This window comes from Chrysochloris asiatica, unplaced genomic scaffold (genome assembly GCF_000296735.1).
Source record: "Chrysochloris asiatica unplaced genomic scaffold, ChrAsi1.0 scaffold00018, whole genome shotgun sequence".
NCBI classification, from domain to species: domain Eukaryota; kingdom Metazoa; phylum Chordata; class Mammalia; order Afrosoricida; family Chrysochloridae; genus Chrysochloris; species Chrysochloris asiatica.
In genome coordinates this window covers 18,857,243-18,879,429 of record NW_006408536.1, presented here as the reverse complement: position 1 = coordinate 18,879,429, position 22,187 = coordinate 18,857,243, and the positions used below count along the sequence as shown (strand labels likewise).

General features: G+C 42.6%; 1 protein-coding gene across 2 annotated transcripts in view; it reads left to right on the top strand.

Moving 5' to 3' along the window:
* The window catches only part of REPS2 (RALBP1 associated Eps domain containing 2), a 284,312-nt gene that overhangs the window by 162,562 nt on the left and 99,563 nt on the right, over window positions 1-22,187 (top strand). For both annotated transcript variants that reach the window (XM_006835601.1, XM_006835600.1), the window contains exons 6-9: window positions 4,449-4,587; window positions 7,964-8,027; window positions 11,945-12,087; window positions 18,278-18,372. In XM_006835601.1, the coding sequence (XP_006835664.1) occupies window positions 4,449-4,587; window positions 7,964-8,027; window positions 11,945-12,087; window positions 18,278-18,372 (441 nt within the window). The remainder of the gene's footprint in view (window positions 1-4,448; window positions 4,588-7,963; window positions 8,028-11,944; window positions 12,088-18,277; window positions 18,373-22,187) is intronic.

Genomic DNA, 22,187 nt, shown 5'->3' with positions numbered 1-22,187 from the left:
GCAAGCATCTAGCTTAACTTGTTCTCATCAGAGAAGAGCTTTCTGAAGGCCAGCGTCCTGTGTGTTCAGCGCACCTTTACTCTGGTGATCCTCACATGGTTTCTGGGGTCACCTTTGTAGCCGGTCTGTGAGCCCAGCAGTGCCTCTGGACTTGCCCATCTGGCAGAGCCCTAGAGTAGTGGGAAGTGAGGAGTGCGCAGGGTCAGATGAAGGGCATTCTTGGAAGAAGCTGCCAATGTGACTGATGAAGAGGGAGCCAGTGGGCAATTGAGGTCTCAGTGAGTGAACAAGGAGGAGACTGGCGACAGGCCCTGAAGGCTAGGTAGGAAAGTTGGAGATTTTGTTAGGTGACAAACCGTCTATGTCAGCTTTTCAGCAGGGGACGCAATCATCCAGTACTGTCTGTTCCCACAACAGACTGAAGACTTGTTAGATGCCACTCAGGAATGAAGGATGTGGGAGAGGAAAGAGACTGACCAGTGGTCCCGGGCCTAGAAAAAGAACAAATGGGAAGAATAGTGAAAATGGCTGAGTGCTGATCAGGAAGGCTCCTGGGATGTATTCTGGAAGTAGGAGCTTTTCCTTGTCAGAGCTACGGGGTGCAGCAGCCAACTCCCAATGTGGAAATTTCTGTGCTCTTGACCTGTGTCCCATTTACTTTGAAAAACCCCTCTGCCTGTGTAATTGTTCACTTAGAAACATGTGTTTTCATCTCCCCTGCCCAGGCCCAGGCCCAGGCTTTTGTCTTTCTTCTTGTCAGCAATTTTTGTCAGGGCTGACTGGGAGGGCCCACATTTCTGGGAGTTCTCAGCAGTATAACCCAGCCAGTAATCCAATCCCATTCAAGCTGATGTTCCTCCATCATGTGCTCTACCTCCAAAGCTCAGGCCGACAGACAGCTGGCCAGCTGGCTTCCTTCAGGAACAGTGCCAAGAGAGCAAGGCTTTGGAATTCGCAGAGTTGTGTGGTCCAATGAGGGTTTGAATTGACTTTTGGTCTGCCTTGCTTTCTTTGTTAGTATTGTTTGCTATTACCAGCATGATAGGGGTTTTAGGAAGCATCACACATGTAAATAGATGTGAGCCAGTATAAAGAATCCTGATATGCAGGAACCTGCTTGGAGCAACACATAAGAAAGAGGATAATGATTTGCTGATGGCAGGGCCTCACTGAAGAATATAGGCAAGTCCCTTCAACTTGTCAAGCCTGTTTTCTCACAAGGAGAAAGGGTAATAACGCTGGCTGTGCTGACATCTTTAAAGTCTTGAGCTGTGAATGTAAATGAGAATTTAGTGGGAGGTAATATCATTGTAAATTTCAGAGCATTCTATGTATTTAAGGTGTAACACGGGCCTATATGGTGTCAGAGTCCGGGAGGGGCCAGGCTGCATACCTGTTTGAGGGCAGGGGGAAAACCAGGAAGATTGGTCCCATTCAGTAACCTGATTAGCATTTTTGCTTGCCTCCTTGGGCAGAGAGGGCAGTGACTGATTTTTACCTTTTCCTGTTCATTCCCCCCTTTGATGTCCTTTGGGATCTTTTCCCCAGGGGCATCATGTAAATGTTGCCTAAGGAATGGTATTGATTTGGATTGCTGGTACCCTTTTCGATGGATTATTGTTTAATAGCAGTTCCCATGGCTCTGATTACTAGTGGGAGTAGGCATGGACTGATTAAATAAATTCCAAATAAAACAGGACTCTACCCACAAGGGTCTTGAGCCCTGTAAAGGTGAAGAACTACCCTCCCCATAGGCTCTGTGGGTTCCACCCACTTCAGGTTTGCACAGGGACATGGGCAACTTTCTGCATTTTTACAAGGTCTTCTACTGCCAGATTCTGGTCATCTACTTGTATGCAGCATTTAGCAAAATTAACCTTCTCACATACCCTTCCTCCCTCCACAGCCAATAAGTAGTTTACGGCTAATATATTTTGATAGATGGCATTTAGTATCTGGGTCTGTTGACATGTAAGAAGGGTTAAGGCCACCTTATAGGTTCAGTTACCTAGGAGGGTGCCCTCACTTTTATAGCAACTATAGAAGAGTAGTGTGGTTACTGTTTGGCCCACCTTGGTGGTGTGGGTGTATTGATTACAAAGATTTCTCCCTTTCCCACACACCAAAGTCTAATTAAAATAAGTCCCATGGCGGACATCCTCATGCTTCGGCCGTGCATAGATCAGCCATCTCCCGGTTTGTGGCTGAAGCAGGGCGGGTTGTACGTTTCAATGTTACTTTATAAGGGTTGGTATGATCAGTTTCAGCCTCTCATGGAGACAAGTCTGCTGTGGTGAATCCAGGTGGGGACTCCTTCCACCTTGGCTGCTGGGTTTGGGATAATTTCTTGTTCCAGCCCTCAGTAATCTTTGCAGATGCTTCTGGATGCCCTCCTGAAAGGAAAAACAAATCAGATACATTTATTACACTCTGAGCTAAATAGGCCCAAATGTTTTTCATCCCTTTGAAAGGAATAATGTCTTATGAGAGTCCCATTGTGTCCAAGTTAAGTCCGGCTAACTTGACAGCTGACGGGGTGGCTAGAAGGCCTTCCCAGGGTCCAGTCCACTTTTTTCTCACTGGTTTTCAGGTCCATCTCTCCATGTTACGACTATCACCCATATTAGAGTTCTGGTGTGGTGCTGTAGGATAAGCACTGGACTGACACTGGAGCCCTGGCGATGGAGCACTGTCCGCAGAATGAAATGACCTGATGGCTCTGGTAACAGTGGACGGTCTTGGAAACCCCAATGGGCAGTTCTCCTTTGTCCTACAGGGTTGCTATGAATCACAATTGATCTTATTTTTGGTTTGACACCTATATAGCCCGCAACTTCTTTTTGTAACCTTCTTCTGACTCTCCTAAAGGAGAGTATTTGAGGAATCTCTCCTCTGCTGGATACGCTTAGCACTTCTGATATTTCTACAGGTAATATTTCAGCTCATTCTCCTGGTCTTCCCAGAGCACTCTTAGTGTCTAAGTTTTGCTGTTGTTGTTGTTAAATGCCTTCAAGTCAGTTCCGACCCACAGCGACCCTGTATAGGGTTTCCGAGGAGCGACTGGTGAGTTTGAACTGCTGACCTTGGGTTCAAACCGATTTTGTGGTTACAGCACCACACCAGGAATTGATGTTAAATTTCATAAAAGACATCTCAAGGTTATTCTCAGCTCAAAGCTTTATACAGTCTCCTTTTTCCTCTGAACATTGTCAGAGGAGAGAAAGGCATTCCTGGGAAAAATTTTATTCCTGGAATGATGTGTGTGTGTGTGTGTGTGTGTGTGTGTGTGTGTGTGTGTCGGGGCAGCCAATTGGATGGCTTTTTAGCTCCTTCATTGCTAATCTTCTTTGACAGGCCCGCCTTGCTTGTGTTCACATCTTGGTTCCATGAAGCTAACAAGTGACATGTAGCACCCCTTAGTTTTAGGACAGAGGGAAGGACAGGACCAAAGCTCTAGGATCTACCCTGCACCATCACTCCTTTTGTTTTTCTCCTCAGTGGCCTGCAGTCTTTTCTTCTATACCCCTCTGCTTCACTGGACCCTTGTTGTCATTGTTGTGAAGTGCCATTGAGTCAGTTCCGACCCATAGCGACGCTGTATAGGGTTTCCGAGGAGCAGCTGGTGAGCTTGAACCACCAACCTTGCAGTTTAAATGGCTTTGCAGTCTGGCGCATTAACCCACAGCTCCACACTAGGACTCACTGGACCCTTAGGCCCTCAAATTTGGCTTGTTCACTGCCTAGTGGCAGTTCGGATGCATCCGCTGTTACTCTGCTTATCGTGGTACCTGAGAGCTGTTCTCCTTGGCTTTTTTACTATTATGTCCAACTCACAAATGCGGTGGCCCTCACTTACTGCTCAGTCAGTTACAAGGGGACGTCACAGAGTCCATGGGAAAGTTCCATTATGTTTTCATTCCATTTTTCTATGAAGTGGGATTCGAATTTTGAGCCGATCACTCCCAGATTGCTACAATGTGACTATTTCAGGAAGAAAGATGGCGTGCTAAGTCTGTTTTTTCTGTTTTTGTTTTGTTTGTTTGTTGTTGTTTTTTAAATATGGTTTTAAAAGAATCCTGGTTATTTTTCTATCCACTCAGCTAATCTGAAAGGATTAAACTGAGGTGACAATTTGAATGATTGTCTTTTTTTTACTCCTCCTTTATTACATTAGAAAACATTTTTTTTTTTTTATCAGTTACCAAGTATTCAATATGTCTTGCTCCATTCTATTAACAGCATGGGGGTGGGAGATGCAAAAAGAATGAAAAGCAGAATTTTATGTTACATTCTACTTATTGTGTTGTTCCAACTTATTCCCTTGAGGACAAAAATCAGTATAATGCAAATAGCTTTTATTGATGCTCGATTGTTTTTTTTTTTTCTATTTCATCTCAATAAAAACGGCATCTCTGAGCATTGGCTTCTCTCTTGCTTTCTTTCCCAAGTCCTTTTCAGTGGAGAGGGACCCACATGATAGCAGCAGTCATTACCCAGACGAACCCTGGCGGATAACGGAGGAACAGCGAGAGTACTATATCAATCAGTTCCGGTCCTTACAGCCTGACCCAAGTTCCTTCATTTCAGGTAATGGAACACAGACGGGGGAAGCGTGGGGGCCCAGGGCATCATGCCCTTGTAAGTCACAGTTAGCATCTTGAGAAATCGTTCAGACAGTGTGATTACGACTAACTTCTGCAATTTCCATTTGCTTTCCTTTAAGACTGAATTTCTCATCAACTATAAACCAGGCAGGAAAAGAAAGAAAAAGACCAAAATCACTGGCAGTGACACATGCATTTGGGAAATGATGGCTTAGTTTCAAAGGGCCTGAGTGGGAATTTGGGGGAATCTGGTCCTGATCCTGTGCCTTTCCAACTGGAGCAGTTCTAGAAATGACGGAACTTGGCACCAAGGCTATACCTTAAATTTCATATTAACATTAGAGTACGATCACAAGTCTCCTTATGTTAGATAGGTAATCCTTGACTTACAATATATTCGTTTGACAACAAAGTACATCTATCACCAGCCGCTCCTAGAAACCCTATACAGGGTTGCTATGGGTCAGAACAGACTTGAAGGCACTTACCATGAACAGAAATCATTAATAATACATTGCAGTGCATAATTTGCTGATGTCCTTCTCAGATGTGCACTCTTAGATGTTGAATTTTACGATTTGCTGTTCAAAACAGTGCTTGATTGCTAAAGATACTGATAATAAAAGGCAACCATGAAAGCTAAAAATAAAGAAAAATATGTCAGAATTGACTTATATGGAATTGTTGGAACAGAACCCCACCATAAATCTGGGACTACCTACGTACATCTCATGGGTTCAAATTCATGTTCATTTCCTTTGGCTCCAGTTTTTATCTTACTATTTATTTATTTTTTTGGCCTGAGAGATATTAAAATGTAGTAGAAAATTGGCCAGCATTTCCATGTCCATATATCAGTTTTTCTAAATTGTCTTCTGAAATTTATATTCTTGTTGACTTCTTATGCAAAATTAAAACAGAAAGGAAGTGATTTAATTGGTGTGTGCCAACATTTTACTGGGCTAACAACCAAACCCACAGTGAGCTAGAGGAGTCTGGAAGAATAATTTGTAGCATATTCTTTTTATACTTTAACCTTGAAGAGTAACAGTGTTATTGATAATTGCAGCCTAATCTGTTGAAGTGTGGAATCAGCTAATTTTCTCTCTTGAAATAAGGTATATGATTAAAATATACTGATGTACATACGAGGTTATTTTGGTATGGTAATGGCTTTTTGAAGGCAGTATACAACAACAACAACAACATACTGAAAATACAAAAAATGAACGTTGACAACATAATTGAAAACAATAAGCAGAACCCCAGATAGCACGTATTTATCACTTGCTAACCTAAGGAGATCTGGTAGCATAGTGGTTTCAAATCAGACTGCGAACCACAAGGTCAGCAGTTCAAAACCCAGCTCTTCCACGGGAGAAAGATGAGGCTTTCTGCTCCTGTAAAGATTCACAGCCTCAGAAACCGACTCCACGGCACATAAACACCACCAACCTTGCCTACTAGAGTCCTGGGGTGGTGCTGTGGGATAATGCACTGGACTGCAAAGTTGGTTTGAATCACAAGGTCGGCAGTTCAAGCTCACCAGCTGCCCCTTGGTAAAACCTATACAGGGTCCCTATGAGTTGAAACCGACTCGATGGCACTTAACACCAATAACAACAACAACCACCACCTTTCCTACTGCTTGAGAGAGTCTCTTCAAAATAAATGCAAATAGTTTGTTGTTGTTGAGTGCCATTGAGTCGGTTTGGATTCCTAGCGACCCTGTGTAGGGTTTCCAAGGAGCAGCTGGTAGATTTGAACCGCCAACCTTATGGTTCACAGTCCAGCGCTGACCTACAGTGCTACACAGGAATGATTTTCTTGTTTTCTAAGTTACTCTTCTGCAGAATTTCCAGTGTAGGTAAAAGTAGTGTGGCTCTCACACAGCTCCAGCAATTGTGTTCTATGTCTCACCTCAGATGATTGTTACCAGTAACCAGACCATTTGACAGTATTTCAAGGTGCAGCTCTAGAGATGAAGCTTCTTTGGAAAATACAACCATAACTCTTTGATACACCTAATGCAGTGAGCACCGATTCCTTAACATCATCAAGCCTTCATTGTTCACATTCCCATGATAGGCTCTCAAATGCCCCTTTTAAAGCTTAGTTTGATCAAGATTAGGATCAAGAGAAGTTCATGTAATGCAGTAAAACCGAAAAACCACACACACTGTTGTCTGGTCGATTCTGACTCATAGTATCCTTACGTACTTCAGAGTTGAACTCTCCCTGAGGTTTCCAAGGTTGTAAATCATTACGGAAGCATATCGTCTCATCTTTCCCTATGGAGTGATTGGTGGACTTGAGCCACCAACTGTTTGATTGGCAGCCCAATGATTAGTGCCCTGTGTTCCCACAGCTCCTTATATTACTATTAGTTTTGATTTTTTTAAAGATATCTTTATTAAATGTAACTTTCATACCCTAGAATTCACCCAGGTAAAATGTTGGGTTGGCATAGATATCAGTCTGCCCTTTTGTTGTACTGTGGTGGTTTGTATGCTGCTTTGGTGCTGGAAGCAATGGTGTTTGTATTCCGTATACTGGCAGGGATACTTATGGTGGACAGGTTTCAGTCGAGCTTCTAGGCTAAGATTAGGAAGAAAGGCATGGCGACCAACTTCTGAACATTAGTCAGTGGAAGCCCTAGGATTCCCAACCGAACATTGTTAAATACAGGGCTGTATGATACAGCCCCTTGGTTGGGAGGTACTCAACATACCCAAGTGGCTACAATCAGAGAGAAGATGGTGTAGCACCAGTAACGTTTTGCGCTTTTGTATGTGGGGTCGTCACGAGTCAGAGCCCACTCCATGGCAATGAACAACAGCAACAAAGAAGGTTGCAAGAGGTTCCTGGGTTTGTTTCTAAAACAACCACCAAGAGACTTTAAATCTCACCAAAAAAAGAAAAAAAAAAAAAAATCTTTCCCAAGATGTCTGTTTTATCTCTGTGCAGTAGGATTAAGTTTCTTCTTTTTGGCTTTCCATTCTACTAATGACCTTGTGTTATTTTTTTCACTGTTTTGTTATAAGTGCCTGACAGATTTTTGCTTTAATAATTTTGAGATTAGTTCTTTGAGTTGTTAGTAAAATGTCAGATTTTTGTTAAAACGAAGTAGACATTAATTTATATAATCTGCATGTGTCATAGTGAGTATTCAGTCATTGCTTCTCTTGCCCATGTTGCTGTTGTCACATGACCCCTAGTTGGCTTTGATGACTAAATGTTTTATTTGTGGCTGTGTTTAGGGATTACTGAATGAAGAGATGGGGATTTCTTGTCAGACAAATGTGAATGCTGCACTAGATAAGTAATTAATGGTTTATTTAAACAATGACTCTTGACAGGTTCTGTGGCTAAGAACTTCTTCACTAAATCAAAGCTTTCCATTCCAGAACTCTCCTATATATGGTAAGTACAATTAATACCACATAGCATCTCCTATCCTTTGGCTTTTTTAAAAGTCTTAGTTTTTAATGTTTTTAACAGAATAAGAAGAGTGATTAAAACTCCAAGCTTTGTTGCTATGAAGATGAAAGAAGTTATTATCCCTAAAATATAATTAAGAGTGCCTGGCACATAGTGTGAGCTATTATTTTCAAAGGAATTTCCTAATTATTATCTTCAAAATCCCTTTTCCGGTTGCAGTTTTAGACATATTAGAGTATCCACCTTACACATTCTATTTTCAGAACTTATCTTGTGCCCCGTGTGATAGGCCAAGAAAGGTTTTGGCAGTCTAGCTGACGCTTCTCGCTGCTTCTGAGCTTCGTCCTTTGGCTGGGTCTCTCTGCTGGGCCTCCTGGCACTGCACTGCTGAACCTGCACCCTGGGGCCCAGAAGGCTGGGTCTGACCTGTGCAAACGCTCAGGGACTCTGCAGAGCCCCGGCTGGGTGTGAGTGAGTTTTACCCAGGACTGAGCAGGAGACCACATGGTGATAAATACAGAATGTAGCATTGGAAAGTTGATGTGGCGATTTTTTCCCACAAGGATTTTGTAAAAATTCTGGAAGGATTGAAAATATTGTTACATTTTGTGCATCTTATTGGAAAACGATTCCAGTAATAGTTGTGCATACCATGGGAGCCAGGGCTCCGGAGCTGGGTTTAAGCTCTTTCCCAGTATACTCTGGCTTCATTTTTTTCTTTTTACAAGCTTTTCAAGGTAGGAAAAAATAGTAACATGATTGTTCTGAAAAGAATACAGTCTTTTTAAGCCGGATTCCCAGTATTTACACCATTGGCAAGAGGCTTCCTATCTTTTTGTAGAGACAAAGCCCAGAATGCTCCTACCAGCCCCTGAAGCAGGCTCTTGGACCACTGTTGCAGGGTTAAAACCTGTGGTTGTCAAGTTTTGATGCCTGGTGTTGTTGTTAAGTGCTGTCGAGTTGGTTCTGACTCATAGCGACCCTGTATAGGGTTTCCGAGGAGCAGCTGGTGGGTTTGAACCCCCGACCTTGTGCTTAGCAGTCCAGTGCTTATCCTATAGCACCACACCAGATGTCAAAGTTGATGTCACTCATAGCAAACCTTATAGGGCAAGTAGAACTGTCTCATGTGGCTTCCAAGGCTGGACTTTTGACGGAAACTGATGGCTGCATCTTTCTCCCACAGAGTGGCTGATGGGTTCCAACCACCGACCTCTCAGTTAACAGCCAAATGCTTAACCAGTGTGTCACCAGGGCTCCTATTTCAGGGTTGGTGTATTCCCAATATTTGAGGAGGACTCAGGGACAGTGTATTCAGGAGTTGTTCTTGTTGTTGTCAAGTGCCTTCGAGTTGGTTCCGAGCCATAGCAACCCTGTATAAGGTTTCTGAGGAGCAAGTGGTAAGCTTGAATCGCCAACCTTGCGGTTCAAAGTGACTTTGCAGTTCAATGCATTAACCCACAGCACCACACCAGAATTTCCTGTTGAGTCATAGCGACCCTATATAGTGTTTCCAAGGAGCGGCTGGTGGATCTGAACTGCTGATCGTGTGCTTATCCTACAGTGCCACACCAGGACTCCTTTTCAGGAGTTAGTGTGTTCTTAATATTTGAGGAGAACTCAGGGATACTGTATTCTAAATATTTGACGAGGATTCAGAGTTATTGTAAGGGAGCATCAGAAAGCTTGAGGAAAAGTTTTGATTATCTTTTAATTCCATTTTTTCATGAGCTTTTTGAAGCCCCCTTGTATATTCTACATAGTTAAGGAGGAAGACATGACTCTGTAAGTCCAAAGGAATTCCAGAGCTTACCTTAGGTAATTGTTCTGTCCATTAGGAAAACTGTTCTAGTACAGTTCGATATAAACTTGCCTTCGGTTTTTGCCCTGATATGTGTATACTTGTCTGTGGACACCGAAGAGGATGGTGGAGCTGGTGGAGTCTTGGTTACTTTGTGCTGAATAAATTGGTCTGTGTTGCCTTTTCGGGTGGGAACAATGAGATAAGCCTTCTCGGGAGTCTTCCTTTCTTCCTTTCTGTCTTATCTAGGTCCAGCCTTCCCTTGTTGCTAGCTTTATCTTAAAACATAATACAAAAAATATTTATTGAGCTGACTTGTATTTTCCCAGGAGGTAATTCCACCCCTTCCCCTGTCCCTGCAAAGAACAATTTGATTAAAAAATGTGCATGACTAGAAAAATACAAGCCTTTTCCTTCAAGTTGGAAAATGAAGATTCAAAGCAATGGAACATGCACTTCTTATAAACTATAGAAGGGCTGGAAAACAGCTGAGTGCAGCCTAGGGGTCTTCCCAGCAGCCTGCCTGTGTGGACCGAATGCCTGTCTACTGTGCACATCAATCTCCTTATACCTTTTTTTTTTTTTTTCCAATTGTGGAAAATGTATATATAATGAAACATTTACCATTTCAACACTCTTCTTGTTAACTGCCATCATGTTGGTTCCAACTCATAGCAACCCTATGTGCCACAGAATGAAACACTGCCTGGTTCTCAGCCCTCCTCACTGGTGTTGCCACGGTTGAGCCCATTGTTGCGGCCACTGTGTGTCAGTCCATCTCGTGGATGGGCTTCCTCTTTTTGCCCTGACCCTCCACTTTACCAAGCATGATGCCCTTCTCCAGAGACTGGTCCTTCATGATGACAGGTGCAAGCTACAAGAGACACAGTCTCACCATCCTCTCCCTTCTAAGGAGCATTCTTAGTACTTCTAAGTTTGTTCTTCTGGTAGTCCATGGTACTTTCAGTATTCTTTGCCAGCACCATAATTCAAAGGCATCAATTCTTCTATGGCCTTTCTTATTCATTATCCGGCCTTCCCCATGCATGTGAGGCACTTAAAAATAACTATGACTTGAGTCAGGCACACCTTAGTCCTCAAAGTGACACATTTGCTTTTTTAACACTGTGAAGTGGACTTTTGCAGCAGATTTGCCAAGTGCAGTACATAGTTTGATTCCTTGACTGCTGCTTCCATGGGCCTTGATTGTGGATCCAAGTAAAATGAAATCCTTCACAACTTCAGTCTTTCCTCTTTGCTTGACATGATGTTGCTGATTTGTCTAGTTGTGAGGATGTACAATCCAGCAACATTAGTCATATTTATTATGTAGTTACATAATTCAAGAGGAGCCCTGGGGGGTGCAACAGTTAAGTGCTTGACTAGTAACTGAAAGTCTGGCAGTTTGAACTCACTCAGGGACTCCGTGAGAGGAAGATCTGGCATTGCGCTCCCATAAAGTTTACAGCGTAGAAACCCTATGGAGCAGTTCTACTCTGTCAGAGAGTGTCGCCATGACTTTATGGCACACAACAACCACCACAACAGAGCACAGCAAGGAGAACTAGTTGCACTGTGGTTAAGTGCTTAACTGCTAACCAAACTGTTGATGGTTTGAACCTGCCTAGTGTCTCCACGGGAGAAAGACTTGGCGATCCGGTCCCCTAAGTGACCTTGCTTCCTTTACGGCCTATGGAAGCCCCGATGTGGCAGTTCTACTCTGTCACTTAGGGTTACTGTGAATAGAAAAGTGACTTGATGGTACTTAACAAAAGCATGTTGTTCAGCCATCATCCATTACACATTTCCAAGTGTTCTTTTCTCACCTCTAATGGAAACTCAGTTTTATAAATCAGACTCACCAGAGAGCCTGATCAGTTTGTGTTTTTGTTTATACAGTGTTATTGATGCCAGTGTTGTTGATCAGTCATTTTCTTCCTTGGAGTGGTCCATTCGATTTGAAATGATTTGGGTCAGGAGGGTTTGGCGATCTTGCAGGACCATCATAAGAGAGCCTGGAGCCATGCGTGCACATTTGAGCCTGAAGAGCTTGTCTTCTAAGACCTGTCTTGGTACTCACACCATCTCTTACCTTCAGGGAGCTCAGTGACGCTGACTGTGATGGGGCCCTGACCCTGCCTGAATTCTGCGCTGCGTTTCATCTCATTGTGGCCCGGAAGAACGGTTACCCACTGCCCGAGGGCCTGCCGCCAACTCTGCAACCAGAGTATCTGCAGGCAGGTAAGGTCTCATCTGAACCCATGAACCTTAGACGCTTTTCCATCCAGGCCTTAGAACTTTCTTTCAAGCGAGTCTAGTTTGTTTGGGGGAGTCCTTGGTATCTACAGTTGTTTTTCTTGAACTGCTATTAGATGTTCATAGCGTGTCAGATCCAGGCAAATTGGAGCCATTTCTTAAACCCAGGCCAGTGCCTTCTGCATGAATTCAGACCAAAGTCCCTCACCTTGCCATGTAAGTTACAGAATGATAGCCGCTGAAGAGGAAGATCTAGTAGAACCAATTAGTGAGTGACTTGGCACTTTAGGATTATCCCAGCTTCCCCGAGTGAGCTTGGAGAATAGAATGGCTCTCTTAGACAGCAAATGTGTGTGTGCAGCTTGATATGTATGCATCCACGCACATGTGGACAGCCATGTAATTGCCCCAAAGTTGATCACACCTGCAGGCTGGAGTAGAATTGTCTTCCTCTTTCTCCTCTACATTTCCACCATTGCAACCACTGTGGAAAATGGTATAGCACTTTCTGAAAAGTTGGAAATAAAAATACCATATGATCTAGCAAGATCTGTGACACAAACAGATATAGGCACGCTCATGTTCACAATAGCAAATGCCCATCACCAGAAGAATGGTTAAACAAACTTTGGTGTGTGTACGCACAATGGAATACCAGGCAACATCGAAGAATAATGATGAATCTGCAAAACACCTCACAACATGGATGAACTTGGAGGACATTATGCTGAGTGAAATTAATCAATCACAAAAGGACAAATGTTGTATGCGATCCCTGTTGTAAAAACTCAAGAAAAGGTTTTTGTGCTAAACAAAATTTTCTTCAGTATTTCCAGGGGTGGGAGGGAAGGGGTTGTAATTCACTGGCTCGAGGGTAGACACATGTTAACATGGGTGACAGGGAGAGCAACATACAAGAAGTGGGAGGTTGGCAGAGAAAAGATGAAGGTAGCAGGAGACACTGAGGAGTGCAAGACTTAAAGTGAGTAGAGGTAAATACTGGTAACTTATGGCATCCTGGTGTGGCTCTGTGGGCTAATGCGTCAGACTGCAAAGTTGTTTGAACTGCAATGTCAGTGGTTCAAACTCACCAGCTGCTTCTTGGAAACCCTCTACAGAGTCGCTATGGGTCAGAATAGACTTAATAACAATGGTACGTGGAAGCGATTTCAATCATTATAGTGAAGCATTGGTTGAATGTAAAACTGATGATCTGCTCTGTAAACCTTCACTCAATTCCCAAGAAAAAGTTTTAAACAAAACAAAACCCCCAAACTACTATGTGGGCCCAACATTCATTTGTCTGATAGAAAAACCAAGTGTCTCTTCCTCTTTTCCAAAAAGTGTAGAAGTGGTCTGGTTTCCACTGTTCAGAGAGGACCAGTTCCCATTGAAAGAGTCCAGAAACATCTGGTGTGGTCAACAAACTTTCTCATCTGTTAAAGGAGGTCTCTAGAAAAAGAGAGCTTCATCAGGTCACCGTTGGCAAGAGGGAGCAGGGAGTAAAGGAGGCAATGGGATTACTCCCAGTAAAGTGCTCATGTTGTGGTAAGACCTGGGAAAGGTCTCATGAAGACACCAGATTCAAAGTGGCCAATGTCATTTCTATATAAGTCTTGGGGTCTCGAACTCCCTCATATAAAAATTTGGTGATTTTCTGAATCAGATGAGGGTGGGGGAGGATCTCAGGCAAAAGAAGAGACAACCAGGCTCATGGCTGGTGCCAGGAACAGGGAAACATTTTGAGGGAAGAGGGACCTGCTCCAAAGGTCCCCCCAAAAATGTATGACTTGGAGAATCAGAGTGCAGATGGAAGTATGAACTTCGGGGCATGGACTTTGCTGCTAGCAGCTGCTTTCTGCCTGTATGAGACTGTGTCCCCTTCCTTAGAGGCTGGGGAAGACTCTCAGAGCTCCCCAGCAGTTAGCTTGTATGCGGGCACCATTATAAACGGCTCTCTTTCCTCATTGATGTCTCTCCATTCTTTCTCTCACTCTGATTCTTCGGGATTGTGGCAAAAAGGTGGTGATGTTCCCAGCACTGTCTTGGAGAGTGTGGGTGCCTGTTACCAAGTCAGTGTGGGGTCCTAGAGGCATTCCCTCTCTTGGAAATGGGACCTCCTGGGGCTTTTATCTGTTCATAATGATGTCCCTGGGTAGTGTAAATGGCTCAAGTTCACCCAACGACACCTTAGAAGAAAGGCCTGGTGATCTGCTTCCGAAAAATCAGCCACTGAAACCAGATGGAGCCCAGGTGCATCCTGACACACACGCGCGTGGGGTTCCCCTGAATTGTAGGCGACTCAACAGTAGCTGGTTTTGAATGGGGATTAGCAAGTTAGCAGTTCGAAACTACCAGTGGTTCCGCTGGAGAAAGATGAGGCGTTCTGCTCCCATAAAGATTTACAGCCTCGGAAACCCCGTGCAGGGTCACTATGAGTTGGAACCGACTCCACAGTACTTAACAACAACAGAGGACCAAGGTCTGATGCGCAGGGTCATTTAGGTGCTTTTAATGCCTCCACTGGAATCCTGGTGTGGCGCTGTGGGTTAACGCACCAGACTGCAAAGCCATTTGAACTACAAGGTTCAAGCTCACCAGTTACTCTTCAGAAACCCTATACAGGGTCACTATGGGTCAGAACCAACTTGATGGCACTTCATTGCCAACAATAACAATGCTAGATTGTTGTAGTGGCTGTACCATGGCCATGGCACCTCTGTTAGGTCATCACACTGTGTGGGAGAATTCACTGTGTAGGTTTCATGGCCTGTCTTAAAAGCTGCTGATGACAGTTTTCAAAGATGGAAAACCCAAGCAAAAAGCAGGTGAACAGGTGAAAGAGAGTCTCTGGCTTCCTTCACAGCTGCAAATAGTTCCTTTGGACTTGCTTCTGCTGTTGGGGAAACCTTTGCGGGAAGCAGGGCCCCTACGGTTTTTTGGTCTTTTATCCAGGCTGTCAGAATGAATGTCTACAGAAACAGCAGCTGAAGGGCCTTCTCATCCACACATCATTGCTGGGCCTGTGGGAGTCATCTTAAATAATAAAACACATCATATTCGGTGACAGGAAACTTTAGGTAAATCCTGAGGGTTGAGTAGCTAATTTTTAAATATTTCACCATGCCGATCAGAAACTTCTATGACTTTTCTGTTCTTTTTTAGACTATTTGCAAGGTATAAATGTTCCTGTTATTATTATTTTTTCCTATTATTGTTCAGTTTTTTTTTAGCATCCCATTTAACTACTGCTCTCTTTAAACCTAGTTCTTATTTAATTCCAACATTGTTCTAATTAATCTATATTGAGTCTTTTAAAGAATTTAATCCATGAGATTTGTGGAAAGTATCAATTAGTTGAGACCATGTATGCAAATTATACAAGCATGTTTTTGTTTTGAGTAAAGTATGGAAACAGAAATTGTATCTGAATCTATATTACTTTTAATTATAGAAATCATCCTTTTTCCCTAATGGGGAAAGCAGAATGGTGTGGGCAGGAACAGTTGGGTTGAAGCTTTTGCTGTTTTCCTGTCTAGGTGACTAGGCTGCATAGACTTTTACCATGTAGTTCAAGAAATCTCCCTTATTTCCTTTGTGAGAGGCACTGTGGTATTCCTGGGGGTTAGGGTGCTCTGTAAAACAGAATTCTACCCTCATGTAGGTTGTCAGCAATTAGGATAGATGTTAAAGAAATTCACAAACTGGTAACAAGTGCCGTGATCTAGAAGTGCAACCAGAGGCTGCATGAATTTAGGGGAGATCTCCTCCAGTATTTGAGTGGAAATGTGAAGAATGCCCTAAGGACTAAGTAGGTTTTTACCTACGTAGACAGGAAAAGTGGTCTATGGGTACAGGAATCAGGAGGTGTGCCTGGGAGGCGGGAGAGAGTGGGAAGGATCAGATTAGATGGTTCAGACCAGAGGTGCTGGAGTGGGACAAGCCAGGAAAAGGGGGGTTCAGTTCAGCTTGAGGCCGATGAGGAAGGCAGGGACCAGATCATGGGTTGTTGTTGTTGTTGTTGTTGTCAGGTGCCATCGAGTCGGAACCGACTCATAGTGACCCCATGCACAGCAGACTGAAACAATGTCCGACCCTGGGCCAACCTCACTACCGCTGCCACACTTGACGCCATCAGTGATGCCACCTGCCATCTCGTTGCGGGTCTTCCTCTTTTTCTCTGACCCTCATCATGGGTAGTAACTCCAATAGGAAAATGGCACCGTCAGAACCCCTGAAATGACCCTGCTGTTGTTTTGAGGGACAACAGGAAGATCAGGTAGAATGTTCTGGCAGCAGTCTCCTCTAGAGCGACTGTGACTTGTGCTGGAGAGGTGATGGTGGAGATGGAGAGGAAATGGACACATTTAGGAAGCAATTTAGTAGTTAATTGATAGGATTCGTAGTTCTTGGGCTTGTTAGCTTTGATATGGCGAGACCCCTCATGATAAGGCTTTAATCATACAGCCATCACCTCGCCTCTGAAACACACGGGCTCGCCATGAGTTGGAATCGACTCAATGGCAACTGGTAAGAAATTGATTGTAGGCTAGAAAGAGAAATCTTCAATTGGTTAAAACTTTCCTTGGGGTTGGATGGGACAGTGATGCTTGTAAAAGTTGTTTTGCTGAGTTCTAACCCAGAAAACCATGAGCTGACCAGGTGTAGTTGGAGAAATCAACCAGGCCACAGTCTGCCCCACTTGACCTCAACAATGTTCAGAGCAGAGAAAGCAAATGGACAGGTAGATGCTTGTACTCAGCCACATACAGTGGTGACATCTTAGTGGCCAGTACTTTACTGCAGGGGACTTTGACCACAGAGAGAGTCGAAGGGGGTCAATCCCTGTGCAGTATTTGATTACCCCCTCCAATATTTTTTAGAAGCAATGCATTAAAAGCTATTAAGCTTAATCAAATTTGATATGTAGATATTTGATATGTAGTTTCTGTTTTATTATCAACCCCATCTGCTTTTTTAAAAAAAGTTTTTATTGTGGATTGAGTGAAAGTTTATAGGGCAGATCATCAGTTTTACATTCAACAAATCATATACTTCGTTTCATTACAATGGTTATAATCCCCTCCATGTACCATCAGTTAACAGTATTTCTCTCTCTTCGTTTTAGCTCTTTTTTTTTTTTTTTTTAAACACTCAGGCATCTATAATAATTTACACCACAGATGGGCACATTCTGCAAGCCTGCCTCCTGGCTGCCATCTCTTTGTCCCTTTCTTCCCATGAGTCCAGAGTCCTCAGCTGCTCCATCTCTCCATGTCCCCATCTCTGCCTCCATTTTTGGTGTCGCTGCTTCTCTGGATAGGGTCCCGCATTCCACTTGTGCTCTTCTCCCTTGCCCATCTGCTTTTTCCTTTGGAATATAAACAGCTCTTCTAGCAGTTGAGACATTTCTTTTCGAATTACTTACTGACAAAAATGATGAAGCCGAATCTGCTTCTGAGAAATCGCCTGAGTGCTGAATATTAGATTACCAAGTAGACTGCTTCTTATTCGCCCTCATGTAAATGCACTCAGCTTCCCAATGAACAGCCTCTGTCTCTGTTGTGGGGTGGAAAACCCCATAATAGTGATTGGTCCTTGCTGGTTTTAAATCAGCAAAACTTTGTGCTGTTATTTTTGTGATTCCTGCTAATGAAAGAGAAGAGCATGCCAGATACTATCTTAGACATACATCACTAGAAAACCAGGCCAATATTTATGGCCAATAGCCATAGCTGAAATAATGTATTTCCTTAATTAATGTTTACAGTATTAAACTATCACCATACTCACTACCATTGAGAAATGATGCTAATAGCATAGTTAACAGTTAGATGTTGTGATAGCAATCATTAATGTGGGAAAGAGTCAGGATGCTATGATTTGAAATTCTGACACCAGGGACCCTCCAGCCATTACCAGACACGTGACTTTTGGAGGATATTACTCAGTGACACCGTTTCTTGGTTTCATGGTGTGTAAACTGGGCGTCATAGAATTACTGGGTTATAGATGTAAAGAACTTAAAATACTGCCTCAGTGTGGTTTGTGTGCCCTAGTGACGTATGAGAGCTCACTTCTTTATGTAGTTAGTCAACAGGCACTGAAAAGTTGATAGGGAACAATGACCACCATGACCACGTATCTGTTCTTATGTATTCTTTTTGTTCCCTAGCCTTTCCGAAGTCCAAGTGGGAGTGTGCATTATTTGATTCATATTCTGAGTCCATGTCAGGAAGCCAACAACCTCGGGACTCGCATTGGAGTGAGGTAAAAGATCTTTATTTGTTAATAAGTTTTAATGCATGTACTGTGAATTTTAATAACTTTGATTCTTTACAGACTCTGGAAAATCCACTTTTAATAGCATTCTCTTCTATACTTGGTAATTACTTGAGACTTAGTTTTTCCAAATCTAACCACCAGAGTTATCTGCAGTTCTGTTTTTTTTTTTCTTTTGCTTTATCCCATAAAACTTAATTTGGTGAGATACTCTCTTGAATGTCTACAGGTTAATTTTAGGTATAGCCAAACTAAGTCAGAAGATGCTAGCCAAATTACTTACTTTAACCAAGCTTTAAATTTCCTAGTAAATGTCTTAAAGTTGTATTTTTAGTGGTGGTGGTGGTGGTGGTGGCAGTGTGCTGTGGAATCAGTTCCAACTCATAGCAACCCTGTAGAGGGTTTCTGAGGTTGTAAACCTTGACAGGAGCAGAAAGCGTCATCTTTCTCCTGAGAGTGACTGGTAGGTAACAGTCTAGCTCATAATCCACTATGCTACTGCATATACTTGTATTTTCAGTAGCTTCGGACTAACAAGGTCTAATGAACTAGAATAAGTTTGATGAGAAATAGATATGAGAGTCCCAAATCCCATTAGAAGGTCCTTCCTCAGGATTTTTAGCTTTTAAAACAAATGAAGACTGGTTTGGGTAATCTCCAAAAGGCATTTGGGGAATCCCCACATTGTTGGGCCATTAGGGCATGAGCATAGCCAACTATTTCCTGATCTTTACATGTAGGTCAATAAAAGGAAGAATTGTTATGGTCAGTGTGAAGGCCATCATTCTCACTGAAGTCAGTATCATCATCACCAGTATTTCACTCTGATGATAGCTTCTGAGACCTGCTCTCCCCTTCCACAGAATAACTGCTAGAAATGTTTAGTAAATGGAGGTTTAGTCACAGACTCTTGCTTGAGTTGTCTGACGCCAGTTGAAACCATTGCAAGGCAATGGAAGTCAAAGGGTAGGTTGAAGGACATTTCTGTAGTTTTAAAAAAACAATGTGTGGCTATTTATTTCCTAATAGATGGTATCTTCTGCTCCTCTGGGGAGAATCAAGCCAGCTTCTGCAGTGTGGTGCCCTCTGAGGAACACCTCCTTTGAGGTGTTGCCTTCAGGTTACTTTCCTGAAGAGACAGATTTCTCTTCATGCACAAAGGATATACAGAAATGTGGTTTCAGTATGGGCAGTCGATGTGCATTTGAAGAATTTTTCTTTTTTGAATTTCCTTTTCTGTAGAATGCATATAATGGAGGAGCAGATATAAGAGTTAGCCACTCTCTGTGGCCCTCAGTAGATTTGGGGGTCTCCAGCCCTGTCTGGAGAGGTGTCTCCATCAAGTGCAAATGCACTCCTCTGCAGCTGTCCTATGCAGTGCCCTACTTTTCACAACAGATCATCCTACTTTTGGTAAATTATGAGGTTGTTAGGTGATTTACTTTAAATGTGTCATAAATACCTGTTTTTACTAAGTAAGAATTTTATTCCAACTTTCCATGATTTGAGAGGAGGCTTCAAAAAGATCATGGAAAAATGGAAGGAAAAGAAAATGTGTTTTTTTTTTCATGAACTTTTTGAAACCCACTCATATGAGATAGTATGCCCTTCCAATAATAAGAAATGGTGACCATTAATTACTGACTCACATTGCTTTCTCCCATGTACTCATACATCATCTGTCTAATAACAAAGACGAGCAAATACATAGGTAATCATAAGGTCTGGACATGTAGATGTTTTCTAACTCTAGGTCTTGCACTTTGTCTTCTTGAACTGCTGTTTGAAAAATTTTCTTTAGTTTTTTTACTTCCTAATTTCTTCCAGTTACTATAGCTCCTCTATGCCCAAGAGCAAGTTTCGAGGTCTCTTCTGACATCCATTTCTTTCTTTCCTGTCTTTTTAATGCCTCATGCATTCTTCATGTATGAAATTCTTGATGTCATCCTCCCACAACTCTTTGGTCTTTGGTCATTACTATCTAATGCATCAAATTTGTTCTTGAGATGATCTCTAAATCCAGGTGGAATATATTGAAGGTCATATTTTACTTTTATGGACTTGTTTTAATTGTTTTCAGATTCAGCCTGAACTTGCATATGATGGTCTGTTCCACAGCCAGCCCTTGTTTTGGCTGATGATAATGGAGCTTTTCCACTATCTCTTTCCACAGATGTAGTCAGTTTGATTTCTGTGTATTCCATCTGGTGAGGTCCATGTGTATTGTTGTTGTTGTTAGGTGCTATCAAGTTGGTGCAGACTCATAGCAATCCTGTGCATAGCAGAATGAAACACTGCCCGATCCTGGGTCAACCTCACTATTGTTGACACGCTTGAGTCCATTGATGCTGCCACTTGGTCAGTCCATCTCGCTGGGGGTCTTTCTCCTTTTCTCTGACCCTCCACCTTACCAAACATGATATCCTTCTCCAGCGACTGGTCCCTCCTGATAATATGTCCGAAGTATGAGAGACAAAGTCTGGCCATCTTGGCCTCCAAGGAGCATTCTGGCTGCACTTCTTCCAAAATGGATCTATTGGTTCTTTTGGCAGCCCATGGCACTTTCAATATTCTCCTCCAACACTGTAACTCAAAAGCATCAATTCTTCTACGGTCTTCCTTATTCACTATCTGACTTTCCATGTGTCTAGTCGTCTTTTATGTTGTAGGAAAAAAATGCAATGAATAATTCATTAATCTTGCAAAATTCTGTCATGAGATCACCAGCATCATATCTAAGGCCATTTTTTTCCCCAAATACAGATCCTTCCTCTTTGTTTCCAAGTTTTGCATTCCAATCACCAGTAATTATCTTTATGTTTTGATTGCATGTTTGATCAATTTAAGACTGAAGAAGTTGGTAGAATTCTTCAATTTTGTAATCACTGGCTTTAGTGGTCTGTGGGTACATTTGAATAATAGGGGTATTGACTGGTCTTCCTTGTGGGCATATGGACATTATTCTACCACAGACAGCATTGTACATCAAGGTAGATCTTGAAATGCTCGTTTTGACAATGAATGTGACTTCATTCCTCTTAAAATTTGTCATTCCTGGCATAGTAAACCATATGATTGTCAGATCCAAAATGCCCAATACTTGTCTGTTTCAACTCACTAATGTCTAGGATGGATTGACAAAGTGTTCAGCGTGGCATTGGGTTCAGCGTGGCAACGATAGTGAGGTTGGCCCAGGATTGGGCAGTGTTTGGTTCTGCTGTGCATAAGGTTGCTATGGGTCGTCACCGACTCCATGGCACCTAACAACAACAATGTCTAGGATATTGATCTTCATGTATTCCATTTCACTTTTGAAATTTTCCAGTTTTCCTAGACCCATACTTTGTCCGTTCTGTGTTTCAATTATTAATGGATGTTTGTAGCTGTTTCTTCTCATTTTGAGTTGTGCCCCATCAGCCAATGAAGATCCCAAAAGCTTACTCTGTCCACGTAATTATGGTCACCTCTACTTTGAGAAAGCAACTCTTCTGCAGTTGTATTTTGAGTGCTTTTCAACCTGAGGGCTCATCTTCTGGCATTATATCAGACAATGTTCCGCTGCTATTCGTAAAGTTTTCCATGGCTAACCATTCAGAAGTGGTCTTCCTAGTCTGTCTTAGTCTGTAACCTTCGCTGAAACCTGTCCAATATGGGCAGTTCTTCTGGTGTTAAAATTTTTACTTGCATGTGATACTAATGATTTCCTCATTCCATTGGGTCACCTTTTTTGGAATGCACACAAATATGGCTCTCTTCTAATCGGTTAACCAAGTGGCACTGTAACAGCATCACAGCTACACACA